The sequence below is a fragment of the Protomyctophum parallelum genome (assembly GCF_964188405.1).
Source record: "Protomyctophum parallelum genome assembly, chromosome: 6".
In the NCBI taxonomy this organism is placed as follows: domain Eukaryota; kingdom Metazoa; phylum Chordata; class Actinopteri; order Myctophiformes; family Myctophidae; genus Protomyctophum; species Protomyctophum parallelum.
Genome location: NC_139701.1, coordinates 26,478,970 through 26,493,340, shown reverse-complemented (window position 1 = coordinate 26,493,340; position 14,371 = coordinate 26,478,970). Strand labels below are relative to the sequence as shown.

General features: G+C 44.5%; 1 protein-coding gene across 1 annotated transcript in view; it reads left to right on the top strand.

Annotated features, from left to right (window-relative positions):
* The window catches only part of agbl4 (AGBL carboxypeptidase 4), a 401,255-nt gene that overhangs the window by 49,319 nt on the left and 337,565 nt on the right, over positions 1-14,371 (top strand). The window contains exon 3 of the mRNA XM_083767629.1: positions 3,438-3,562. Within this exon, the coding sequence (XP_083623755.1) occupies positions 3,438-3,562 (125 nt within the window). The remainder of the gene's footprint in view (positions 1-3,437; positions 3,563-14,371) is intronic.

Below are 14,371 nucleotides of genomic sequence, written 5' to 3'. Positions count from 1 at the left end.
ATTCTTTGAAACATTAACAACAACACTAATCTTGTATGGGGGTTCCTGTGACAAATACATTAATCTGGGGGTTCTTGCCATGAAAATGTGTGAGAATCACTTCAAACGACATTAGGAAACACTGGTTTAAACGAATTAGGAAACAAGCTCAAATAAACAACTATACACTTTAGGAATAAGCCCAAAAAAACGCAATCTGCAACTACCAATATTTACACGCAATTTTACAGAAAAAGAAGTCCAAAGTCGCTTATTATAAGCTACCATGGAAACACTGCCTGTGAGTGTGACCAAGTGAGCTGTGAACCCGGGGTCTGGGAAGGGCTCAGCTTCAACCCATTGGCTCATGACACAAGCAGTCAAGCACACGACCAATGGGACAACGCATTCAGTGTTGCTAAGATACCACCCACCCACCCAACACCCTGGGATGATGGGATCTATTCTCAAACCACAACAAGCAGGTCGAGCGGTGCTGACAGTTAGCAGTTCTAACAGTAGCAGCACTGTGTGAGGAGTTTCACACACAGACACTCGTACCTCTCCCATTTGGGATTGCTCTAACGTTTTAGAGCAAGCCATTACAAAATAATAACTTTTAAAAAAGACGACTTTTTCTACTTTTTTGAGTCGTGGTGATCATGAGTCGAAAATTGAGTCGACTTTCGATTTTTGTTCCCACATCCCTTGTTTTTGCATAGTATTTGTCTGTCATTAAATGTTTTGATGAATTGAGTACAAAGGACCCAAATGGAAACAAGCCATAGTGCTCCCTTGGGTGATTACTCATAATATTATTAGCATACCTTACCTTGTATTGAACTGTACTTTCCTGTGCTTATTTTTGCAAACTGATGAAGTATTCACTCATCAATCAATCAATCAATCAATCAATCAATCAGTAAATCGAACTCTTTATCTGCATCTAGGTGGCAGCAGAGGGTAGATAAGCCTTGCTGGGGCTATCTCCCCATATTTGGGTACTTTAATTTCCGGTTTCGCGGCTTGGAGACCACCATTGTGAGTAGCGGCTAAGCAGTAGCAGTAGCTCACCATGTTTATCTTTGGAAATCACATCCGAATCTCGGATGGATGATGATCACCACGGACAGCGCCGCATTTTTCTAAGAATTGGACCCTATGGGATGCGTGCGCACATATCCTGGTGCTGGTGCTAAGCAACAGGGTTGGGAAGGTTACTTTTAAAAAGTAATCCCCTACAGTTACAAGTACTTGCTAAAAATTGTAGTCAGTAACATAATCCGAGTACCACAATGAAAAAAGTAGGTGTGTTAATTTCAGTTATACTTTTGTATTACTTTTAAGCAAAACTCTATTTAATTAGATAAAAACAAGTTTTACCATTGATATTAAAGCAGTGGTTCACCTCAAGTACACCTCAGAAAATAGTAGGCCTACCACCATTATGATTCATGTTAAAATACAGTCCTATTCAGCTAGGCACAGTTTGCACAAAAGGCATGATTAATTCCTAATCATTATAATAATAATTCCTAATCATTATAATAAATATACACATATAAAGAATATATATGTATTCAGTCAAAGGCATGCTGTACAAATTGGTAGGCCTATTGAAAAAGATAAAGAAAAAATGGCACTTTAAGTTCTCACACATGACAGAGTGCAGACAGAAACAGACAGACAGGCAGAGCTGGCAGACAGACAGAGACATGCACGCACACACATGCTTGCTAGCGCAATTGTTATATGTGCGATTGAGTGGACGATTTTGACTTTGCAATGTGTGACCCACAGCTGTGATTAATCGCGGACCGATTCAGTTTGCATTTAGAAATCAACTCTTTTGTCGTTTGAAGTAATCTTGATACCACCACCACTCTGGTCAACACAGAAGCCGTTGAGGGTTGATTTCACCCTGCTGTGTGTTAATTATATCCATAGAGTTATGGTTATGTCGGCATCTATCGAGCAATGCATATGGTGTGCCATTTGAATGTATCTATCGGTATCTATTGTATCGTTCCACTCCCCGTCCGTTAGAATCTCACTACCCATGGTCACCCTTGTCCCCGCGTCTACAGAGCGCTCCAGCGGCTCCTACACCTACACCTCCTCTTGTCCCCGGTTACAGATCACTGTCAGGAGTGTCCGCTGGCTACAGATCACGCTATAAAATGTAATATAATGTAATTATATAATATGGGGAATGGAGAGTTAGATTCTGACGGCGGGGAAAACCGTTGGTGCTGCTGGTACCGACGCTGCTCGTGTGCCCACACTGTGCAGTGCTATGGGCAGCAGCAGGGACACACAGCACAGCCCCTGATCATGTGCCATGCGTACTTGAGTGATTATTTTATTATAGGTGTTTTAACTTATTTGTAGGCCTAAAATTGATGAGTGGAAGGGGAGAATGTAACCAAGCCTGTAATCCCTGTTACTATACCCCTGTTACTTTAATACAGATTACAAATTTTCAAATGTACTGTAAGACGTTACAGTTACAGGTTTTTTTTTATTCTGATTACGTAGCGGCGTTACATAATAATCAGTTACTTCCCAACCCTGGTAAGCAAGGCGTTGCCTAACAACCGATCCAGTGTTAAAAGTAGATTTTCGGCAAAACCGTTTCATATTTGATATAAAGCTTTATGTATGAGATATTTCGTACTTGGCATACAAATAATTAAAATAAGTTGAAGATTAAGTTGGCTTGAAGTCTAGACCGTCTAGCTTTTAATTTGACAACATATATATCTGCAGCCCGCCTACACGACTGCAGATGGAATTATCATCTATGTGATGTTGTTTGATGCCAAATGCACCGAATAATCAAACAGTTTAACCTAACACTGAAAAGAGCTTATTGTTGTTTGGCATAAACCGAACACTCCCCATATTTAAACCGACTTCAAACTTTCTGCGCACAACACAAACGTGTCCAGGACTACATTTTTTGGCATGTCTCACACATAACTCCATAGATGGGCAAAAGAGGGACACAGACAGACAGATAGGCCTACAGAAATCTCCATTTATTGCCATAAAGGGGACAAAGACAGAGTGGTGCACGGGTATTGCGTAACTATCTCATGATTAGATTTGATTCCCATTTTGGGGTCACGATTCAAAATGATTCTCATTTAAAAATGATTCCCAAACAGTTGTATCTATTTTAATATTGTTGTCATCGAGACTTTAACAACCAAGTGTAGCCTAGTTATTTCCAACAGCTCAAACAAAAAAATATATAGGTAATGCCAGAGAGGGTCACTTGAAAATAAAATAAACATAGACCCATGCACGCACGCACACACACACGCACGCACACACTATATATACACAGCTACTGAACTTTTGGCTTTTTTCCATTTTTTCCATTTCTTGAAAAGTAACAGTTTTGGACATAGAAGGTTTGCACAGGACAATGATGGTATGCTTTCTTCCTGCAGGTAATCTTGGACGAGTCGACTACATTAGTGAGTTTGAGTTTGACCTCTTTATCCGCCCTGATACCTGCAACCCTCGCTTCAGAGTCTGGTTCAACTTCACTGTGGAGAATGTCCGTGAGACACAGGTAAGCGGCTTAATTTCTTTTATTCTGTTAATTTTGCTTTGTCCAGTTGAAAATTACATGGTGTTCGTCTGGTCCAGTTTTACAATATTATCGATGATATCCACTATTTTATACAGTATACTGTATGTGTGCTGTTCCCTACAGTACTGGATGTCCTTTCACAGCCAAAAACACAACCAACTGTTACCTAATGCCTTCCAGTAGACAGCTCACCATGAATTTGCACCCACAAAACCCAATTTTGAAAGATACACATGGCAATTTGTTTTCCCTTACAAACTGGACCCGTTGTTTATTTCATACCTCACTTCTTGTCATATCATCTGAGCTAATTTCTGCCAGCTCTGAGCATAGGGATTGGCTGAGTAAGGTGGTCACATGCCACAGAGATACAGTGCATGGGAACAGTGGGCGTGGTAATGAAGAGATGGGCTTTATTGAGTTTTTACCCACCCTGATTGGTTCTCTGCCATTTCTGTCAGCGCTGTCATGTAACTCCCCAGCAGAAGAGGGTAAAACTGCCTGCCTGCCTGCGTGCGTGCGTGCGTGCGTGCGTGCGTGCGTGCGTGCGTGCGTGCGTGCGTGTGTGCGTGCGTGCGTGTGTGCGTGTGTGTGTGTCTGCGTGTGTGTGTGCGCCTGGCAGCAGTAGAGATCAGATCACAAAGACATAAGAGACTAATATAAAATGAAGGGGAAAGAGAGTAGTAGAGAGAGACAGACATGAACAGTGAGCGGAAGAGAGATACAAGAAAGGAGAGAGAGGAGAGAGAGAGCAACGGAGACAAGCAGAACAAGGGAGGGATGCTGTAGCTGCTGTCTCCTGCAGTGAGCCCAGCCCCAGTAGCTATGAGGCCTATCGGCCCATCTCCCTGCAATGCTGTAGTCAGCACTAATCACATTTTATGGCTCTGAGATGAATGGGAGGCCTCGGCTTGGAGCCGGATCGATCCCACAGCCAGATATACCTGCACAGGCAGCCTGCTGCCTGGGCCAACAGGATATTTGCTGTTGTGGTAAAACGATAGAGAGACAGTGGGAGAGGGGGTAAGATAATATAGGCATATTTAAAGATAAGTACGCTAGTACTGACAGACGCTCATGTGCATGTACACAAAAAGCAAGCATGATAAGTGCAGCGGCACACAGACGGGGCAGGGCCTACAGCCAGGTGACAGAAAACAGGTGGAAGACCATTTTCACTGCACACTTCTGAGTTCTCTGTATATAGACCATCTCACTGGCTCCTTTCTTAGAAATCTATTTCTTATCTGTCCAATTTCCTTTTCCAAAGAAGCCTTGTGTGAATTTAATCTACTCCAGTAGAGGGAGGTCTGGATATCTGCCGCCTTGCATTTTGCTAAGACTTGGGCTGTAAAGGTGTGTGTGTGTGTGTGTGTGTGTGTGTGTGTGTGTGTGTGTGTGTGTGTGTGTGTGTGTGTGTGTGTGTGTGTGTGTGTGTGTGTGTGTGTGTGTGTGTGTGTGTGTGTGTGTGTGTGTGTGTGTGTGCGTGTGCGCGCGCCATGCACACACATATTAGCATGAGCGCACCGGTGCGTCTCTACACCTTTGACTTCATTATGACTTGAAACGTGCCAAAACATAAAATAGGCAAATAAAATGGAGATAGAATAATGGTGTGAATAAATGCTGTAAACCAACTAAGTGCAGCTATGTGGGGAGAGGCTGCGCTATAGAGATATCAGTGGGTTCCAGGGGAGAACTGGGCTGTTGGAGTGTTTCATCCAGCTAAGCCTTGCTAACTCTCAGCCCGAGCCAGGGGAATGGCGAACAGTAAAAGCCCGTGATATTGGAAGTGAGATGGCCATTTTGAAGGAATGTAAGCTGGTGAAACAGATTTGGTCTGCCTCAATCAGCTTAGCAGCTTTGTGGAAATTGGCTGCACCGTAGCGCCAGTTATGATGGATGGCTGGATGGATGGATGTCTCTTTTTTTTTTTTCTGTTTTAAAAAGAAAAACACTCACTCACTCACTCACTCACTCACTCACTCACTCACTCACTCACTCACTCACCTCTAAGTCCATCAGTCTCCTGGTGTGGTGAGACTGTCGCTGGTTAATTGGGTCACTGTGACCGGGTCCTTGTGACGATATTTGACGCTGCATGACGTCCATGCAGTGCTGAGTACAGTATATATATTTTTTCTCCTTGTGGTCTGCTCTAGGCTATAAGAAAAGTGATTTCTGAACAAAATGGCTGTGTCATTTGAAATTCGTCCATTCCTGTGAGTTAAGCTTGATATAGGCTATAGGTGAGCGTTTTATGATGAAATTCTGATAGGGCCATGAGTCAAAGCCAATTCTGCTTTTTTCTGCCACTTTTCACTTTATTTTCAGTTTTAATTCACTTCAAAGTGAGTGAAGTTAAAAGCCACTGATGGGGAAATTGTTCCGCTCTTATGTGGAACTCTTGTGTGGAGGCGGGGACATTATGTTGATTCTCATAATTACATTAAGTAGTTATATAGTTATAGTTTCAACATATTATAAACGATTTATTAATACATGGGAACTGTTCACTGAACAATATATTGAGAATTTGTCCGGATTTTACCATTGCCTGCCGTGCGGCGTGTTATCATACAGTTTTCAAAGTATTTATTTTGGTGTAGCCTACTACTACGGAGGTTAAAGAAGGTCCAGGCATCACACCAACTGTTTGTGATTGACTTGACTCACCTTTATTGAATTCAGTTTGTGTGTTTCATTATGTAAACAAGGCTACTGTAACATAGTTGTAATGTTGTCATTACTATTGTTGTTACTGTTATACTTGTTGTCCATCTTGTGTCTCTCTCCCTCTCTCTCTCCAATTCCCCCTGGCATGGTCAAGGCGAATGGCCACTCACCCTAGACCTAGCATTGTTCTGCTTGAGTTTCTTCACAGTTTTCCCTTGCCTCTATCGCCAAATGCTTTCTCAGGGGGGAATTGTCAGGTCACTGCTCTATACTGTATGTAACATGTATTGAGACAACTTTTGATTTGTCACTATAATAAAATTGATTTGAATTGAACTGTGAATGACGTCAAAATCAAGCATTCAAGTACTCACGCCCATCCTCAGTAATCACTGGCCGAGTTGATATGTCATTCGACTGTGCCATGTGGGGGTAGAGCTCGGCGTCAGAGCGCGTGAAGGGCACGGCTGTGAGCTATTATCATAGGAGCCTTCGGGGAGCCATTCTTAGAAGACAGGCAGTAAAACCTCGCGCCTCGTGCCTTCAACTCCTCGCCGCTGCTGCAGTGGGTGATTTGCAAGCTTCACTTGTCCAGGAAAAGCTCAGTGCAGGGCAGTTACTCTCCATAATAGGGATGGAGAACAAACCCAACTGGAATGGTGGTGCTGTGTGGTGGCGCCTCCATTCCCCCAAAGGCCTATCATCACTTTAACTTTTTTTCAGACCAAGCTCACCCATTGAAATTCATCAGCCATAATGCTGTGTAATCTGTCGAGTAGGATAGGTTGAATGGCACATTAAGTTGAACATTAAAGAAGAGGATGTTAAAACTCTGTCTGGGAAGTATTATGGCTTGGTGTGTCGTGTGACGCTAATCCAACCGATCCCACTTTATGTTCTGCAGCCAGTAGTTGGCACAGAATGTGACTAGACTAAGACTGGGCCTTTCAAAAATGAGAGCAATATCCAGTAGTGACACGAATATCACATGCTGCAGTGTCTAAATGAGTTTAAAAGGAATAGAAACATCCTCCAGCTTCTACTCTGACATTATTCAAATAATAAGAAGATGGAAATATGTTGATGTCTTGTTTTAAATGTATAGAGGGAAGTGAAGTAAAGAAGAGGGAGAGAGAGGGAAAGGGAGAGGGGGGGGGGAAGAGAGAGAGAAAGAGAGAGAGCGAGAGAGATAGAGATAGAGAGGGGGGGGGGGGGGGGGTGAGAGAGAGACTGCTGTTTGAAGTCCCTGACTTGTCCAAGAGGTTGGAGGAGGGAACTGTGTGTGTGAGGTATTTACGCGAAATGACTTGTTGTTCATGTTGGCTTTATATTTCACCTTCCCTCCCCATCTTAAATAGAGAGCAGGCTTAGCTGCAGTTGTGGGAAGTCAGCTGCCCTGTGCAGTGCTGTGCAGTGCTGTGCTACACTGCGTGCACAGCGTAGTGTCACTCCTCCTGGACCGCACCTCGTTGCTGCATAATGCACGTTCTTATCTGGCTGCAGGGAAGGCTGTTCCGTCTGTCAGCCCTGGACAATGTCTGGCTGTGTCTGGACCCGTGTCTGGACCCATGTCTGTCTGGAACCTCCATGTTTAACCTCAAGCCCTGCTCCTCCTCCACCTCCCCCTTTCTGCACTGTCATATTGTCCGCCCCCTCCGTGACACACCGTGTCAATTCTTTTTCTGATGAGAGCCCCGAGGTGTACAAGAATCCCTCCCCTCAGCACCGTGCCACGCCCCGCCCCCTGCCCGCCCCCTTCCCTTCCTGTTGCTCTCCTCCCCTCCAATGCTGCGCATTAGTTTCTCTTTCCCTCCTCCATGTGTTAGTGTCCTTCAGCAGTGAGGGGGGAAGACAGGACAGGCAGGTCTCTGGTGGTGAGTGCCAGTGTGGATGAGTGTGAGGCTAATCATGGCTGGCGTAGTAGTTCAGCATAACATGCCCTGGTGTGGTGAGGCTGGTGGTTGGTATAGGTGCAGTGTGGGTATACTGATTCTGCTAAGCTCTGGGAGGGCTTACTGGGTAGTCTGTTTACTTGGCTCCAAGATTTAGAGACTCATACTCGGCTATAGGAACTATATTATTCTCGGCTATAGGAACTTATATTTTGCGTGCGTGCGTGCGTGCGTGTACACATGCAGGTTCACACCTCAACAGGTTTTGTTTGTCTACGCACTCTGCATTGCTACATACAGTAGACTCACCCTGGCACCCAACAAGGCCTTGTTTTCATCTCTGGCTTTATTGCATATGGTACACGCTATATGTATATTACTGTATATCCTACTCATGTGATATTCTCTCCTTTTGGAAGTTGTTTTTTTCAGGCTTCTTCTCGGCAGCCTCCAAAGAAGAGTTGTGTAGTTCTGCCAAAGGGATTATTTGACTTCAAACGGAAGTTGCAAAAGCATTGTGTCTTTTTGAGTGGTGCAACCACTCCTACATCCAGCAATGTCCGTTTGTTTGTATACCTGTATGTATGTGTGAGCACGAGTGGTGTGCGCATGCGTGAAATTGGAACGAGAGAAGTATGTGACATGGCTGCCACCTGCTGGACGCAAATCCAACTTCTGACTGCCACGGTCTGTGAGGCTGCGCACGCAGCACAGAAACAGATGTTGTGGGCGTCCATCTTGTGCTAGCAAGCTAAAATATAGCCATCCTTGCTCTAGAAAGCACCAATGTTTCCATCTAGACCACCGGATAATCAGCAAAGACCTCCGAACATCGCGCTAATTGACCAAACCACGGAGAGCTCCGTAGATTAGGAGTTATTCAGCTTTTAGTTTGCCTGTATAATGGGAGGTGGACGGGACCGCTGTTGTGCAACCCGGTCTAGGTTCGCTAAAGAAGGAAAGGCCGAGCCAAAAATAAAAAAATTGTTCTCAGCGACGCGGATTGATATCCATAATAAAGCTAATCTGACGGAGCAGAGAGAGAGAGAGAGAGAGAGAGAGAGAGGATGGGGGAGAGAGGGGAGTTGCACCACTCGGTTCACACAGGTGTGATTTTTCAAAGACATTCAAGTTGTCAAACTGTGTCAGGGAGCATAGGGGTATCTGGTGACCTTGTTTCGTTAAAGTGGAATTAAGGCATCCTTCTTCATTGTCAAGGCCGATGCGCTGCAGATCACTCTATAATGACATGCACAAAAGGATATGACAACGGCACACAATGAATTTTCAAATGGTCCTTCCTGATAGCAAAATGACTTTCCCTGGGTTATCTCCGCTGACGGGCGTTTTTTTATCAGAATTAGCTGCTCTTTTTTATATACCATACGTATAGCTTGATTCACTTTAAAAAGTGGGAAAAGGCTTAAGGCTATGTTTTGAAATAAAGCAGACTGTTTCATTAATCTCATATTTCCCTTTATTTAAACGGAATGAGGCAGCTCTCAGCCTCCAATAAGGGCCTTTCTCGGCAGGGTCGACATATGCCCTTACTGGGCTGCACATTCAAGACACCTGTCTGGTGTCTGTCTTGTGTCTGTGTTTAATGGCCGCTCCAATGCATTACCAATGGAAGCCCATATGGTTTGACCAAACATTTTGTTTGATGGGGATGAGGGGGGCAGAACACATCCATCAAAGCTGTGTTCAGACACAAGTCCAGTGTCAGACACAAGGCAAGTGTCTTGAATGCAGCCCAGTAAGGGCATATGTCGACCCCGCCTGCTCACCTCCGCCCACCCCCTCTAGGTGCTGCAGCCATCTTGGATCCTAAACACAATATAAACAATGGGAGAGGGGTGGGGCCGAGAAAGGCCCTTATTGTGGGACTTGAATAAACACGTTTTTCAAACATGCTCTCCCTCTTCTACAGGTATCGATGCATCATGGTTACCTGACAGATGCAGTTAATGTCTGCATACAATGCTGCTTTCCCTTGCTTTATTTAATAAAAGAACAACGTTTCGGCAATACAAGGTCTTCATGACATTACAGGGGTATGGTGTGTACAGTACTTAGACCATACCCTTGCAACCTGATGAAGCCCTTAGGCAAACCGTTTGTTGTTTGAATAGATTAAGCGTGGGAGGCTGGGAAGGGGAGAGCATTATACAGTGTGTGGACATTCCCTTCTTTTACCTTTGGAGTTTTCTTTGGTCCAGCACTGTTTTTCAAGAACCGTGGAGAATCCTACCTCTTTTTTTTTCATAGATGCATTTGAATACATGGGATTTCGTTGCAGTAAAACATGAATTTGGGGTCTTTTAGTTTCCAGCGTAGGCTGGCGTTTGACCATGGGTAGATGAGGTTGGTGTGTGCCAGCATGAGCAGGCACGTGCACTTGCTCATCAGGCTATTGTGCATCAGACGGAGCCCAGCAGCAGAGCGGTGTGTGACATGCTGCCAACACCCAGCGCTATCTCCGCCTCTGGCCTTGATTCCAACACCATCACCAAATACGCGCACGCACGCACGCACGCACGCATGCAGACCTATTGCTATGATTATCCACCAATCCACCCAAACATTTACAAATCTACCAATCCCGTAGGACACCCGTTTTTTTTCTATACATTTAACCAAACCTATGCCATCCTGTTTAAAAAGTGTGCTCTGTGCATTTTGATACATTTTTGTAGTGTGGAAATGGCATGTGTCCAGTAAGCCTTTGTGGTCCTGGACAGCAGCGTAGCTCGGCACAGGCAGCAATAAATAGCTGTTGAGAAAATAGATGATGAGAGAAAAGAGGGAACGATGAGGGGGGGGGGGGGGGGGGGGGGGCTAGGGAGTAGAATAATGATTTTCTCATCTGACATTAAAACAACCATGTAAGAATTAAGTGGATCTAGAATGCGTATAGTAATTAACTGGTGGTAACGACTACAGCACATTTTGCTTATAATTGTTATACGCAAAATATTGTCACTGCTAATAGTAAATGAAGATGCACTATAGCACATTCACATAGTACACACACACACACACACACACCGTAAAATCATAATCTCAGAGAGTATAGCAAAGTGGTTAAGGCACATACCACATACTGTAGGCTCTGATTCGATTCCCAGGCCTGGCAAACATTTGCTGCATGTCACTTACAGGGGCATCAAAATGGATTTCCCCCTACAATGCTCAAATTAGGCACACCAGGGTTAATGTGGATGTGGTATTTCTTTAAATTCTCCCTCAGGTTGTACAGTGTGCGTTTTGCTGCTATGGTGGCGTTGTGCTGCTATGGTGGCGTTGTGCTGGTGGTGAGGAGGGGCCTTGTGCTGCTATGGTGGCGTTGTGCTGGTGGTGAGGAGGGGCCTTGTGGAGCCGTGGTGCATCTGCATGAAATGATGAGCCTGGTGTCAGGACATGGATCATCTTTTACACACAGTAATGAATACAGATTGCACACCGGATAGAGATGCTCTGCAATCTGCTCTGCCACAAATGAAACAACTGCCGTTCTAATCAAATAGTCTTTTCATGCCAGCGGAGCCCTCAACTTGGGCTAAATTCAATTCCAGATTCACAGATTTGCGGGCTGTTGGGGGGGGGGGGGGGGGGTGTTGGTCGGCTGTGCGAGGCAAGGGTGGTTATAAATGCTGTAATTAGACCATTGTTTAAAAGGAGTGTGTGTGTGTGTGTGTGTGTGTGTGTGTGTGTGTGTGTGTGTGTGTGTGTGTGTGTGTGTGTGTGTGTGTGTGTGTGTGTGTGTGTGTGTGTGTGTGTGTGTGTGTGTGTGTGTGTGTGTGTGAGAGCATACGTATTGTACATGTTGAGCTCACTAGTTAATGGTGGTGGTGTATAGGGGCTTGCTGTGTGTATGTGTGAGTATGTTGTTTGTGATTCAGGCTATATGGGGGATGGGGGGTGGTTCTGGCATGATATTGTCGTTAACCACTTGGTATTTAGATAGCATTTCGAGGAATGGGCCAAATCACACTGCACACACGCGCACACACACACACGCACACACACTCAAGCTACTGTAATTACACCAACTAGCGGCCTGGGAGAACATGTTGTCTAGTATTGTGTATTTAGGGAACAGCGAGGAGCTTTGAAGGAGAAGCGGCGGCGTCTCTCTGATGCTGCTTTTGTTTTGTGTTTGTGTGGTTTAATAATTTAATCAAGCCAAACGTCCTCCTTCTCCCTGTAAGTGTCTGTTGTGTGGAGGCTAATTACTCTATGCAGATTGTTCTCCTGATGCAGTAGATGGGACTCTAGATCCAGTGGGGGGGCTGTGCTGATGGCTGTAATTTCACAGTGTGCTGATAGGCTAAGCTGTCTCCCAACCGCTGTTTTATTGTTCTGGGAGAGCTGCTGACGAGCTACTATTCTATGCCCTGATTTGTACTTGGTTTGCAAAGCTGTGCCACCTGCCCAAAACAGCCGTGCGGCGCTCTGTGAGCTTGTAGATCGTCTGTTTTCGGTGTACGACACCGGTGCGCAATTAAGTATAAATCGACCCTTAATACACCACCATCTGACGGAGAAGACTGGTACACACTCGTGCAACGTCTCCCTTTATTCCACTCACCTTGGAGCGAGAGAGAGAGAGACATCTACAGTAGGCCTACTAACTCTGGAAAATCGTCAGTGTTATTCTAACTCGTATTGTATATTGTATTGTTATTGTAACTCATAGTAGAGTGTACAACTGTACACAAGTACATGCCACTTTGAAATCAACACTGTGCATTGGGTTGGTAAGGTATAGATTGAAAGTGTGCATGCATGTGTATGACAAATATCTGTTTCAATACAAACAAATAGTAACAGTACAACTTAGTTTGTGTATTTTTGTACTTTTATATTTCACAATTCCATCATGTATTTTTAGCCAGCTAGCAGTAAGTTTCTACGGTTTGCATTAACGTCGTCTGTCCGGTCTCAAACATTAACATCGTCTGTCCGTTCTCAAACATTAACGTCGTCTGTCCGGTCTCAAACAAGATATCTTGAAACATACCGGTTGGTTTGCTGTGCATCGTCATGCTCTTACTGTTTTGTAATATAATCTTTTTAATAGAGATTAAAATGCAAAATTCACCGATCCGCAAAACCGATCAAAAAAGCTAAAAGTTGCACAGTTTACATCCAAAATAATGTGTCACTTTCTCGGTTCTGCACCACTTACTGGAGAAGTATAGCACTCTCGGTTCTGCACCGCTACTGGAGAAGTATATCACTGTCGAAGGCAGCGCAACTAATCTCCCCCCACACACCCCAGGGAGGGGGGAGAGAGAGAGAGAGAGAGAGAGAGAAAAGAGAGAGAGCAAGAGAGAGCACGCATGTCTTCACCCCAGCGAGGGAGGGAGACAGAGAGAAAGGTAGAGAGCTCCAGTCCAGTCCTTACCTTTTTTCTCAAATTGACAGCAGCAGCAAAGTGAGCAAACTATAATCCAAATTGTTAGACAAGTAGCGTGCCCAGATACAACTTTCTTGGAAATGTGCATGTTGCCTGCAGTGGCAGCCAGCAGCGATGTAAGATGAGCCTGTGCATTTCACGGTTTTCACCCTGTATAACTTGAACGCATAGGCAATCAAGACCATTAATTAATGACAGCTGTGTAGGGGTGAGGATCGCGTGATGATTCTAATGTACAGGATTCTATAGGTCACCACTTTTGGTGTGACACACACACGGCTTCTGTTTCTGTTTACAATGCGTTGTCAACACGTGCTGAGTTGACAAAGATTGACAGATTTTGGAGAAGACTGATAGTTTATCCTTTAGTAATTACTAATTAGGCTGTGGAAGTATTCACACTACTTTTGGATTTATTGGGATTGGCAATTTGGGGAAAGGAGGAGGAGGTGATCAAGCTCCACAAGACCACAACTGGTAGGCTCAAGGCTGCATTTATTTTCCTGTTTTCTTCTCTCGAGGGTGCATGGGATGATGGGAGCCCCTCCAGCAGGCTAGGGAGCCCCGCTCAGGTTAGCGGAAAATGACCACGGGGCGCGGGTTGCCAGGTAAAGTAAAAGAAAATTATAATAATATTAAAAAAATAATCTATCTGTATCGGTATCGGCCGATTAATTAATAAAAAATCGGTGATCGGTATCGGCCCCCAAAAACGTGATCGGAGCATCTCTACTCTACCTGCATAAATGTAGAGTTCCACACTGACGTCATCAATATGATAGCCATGACATTATTGAT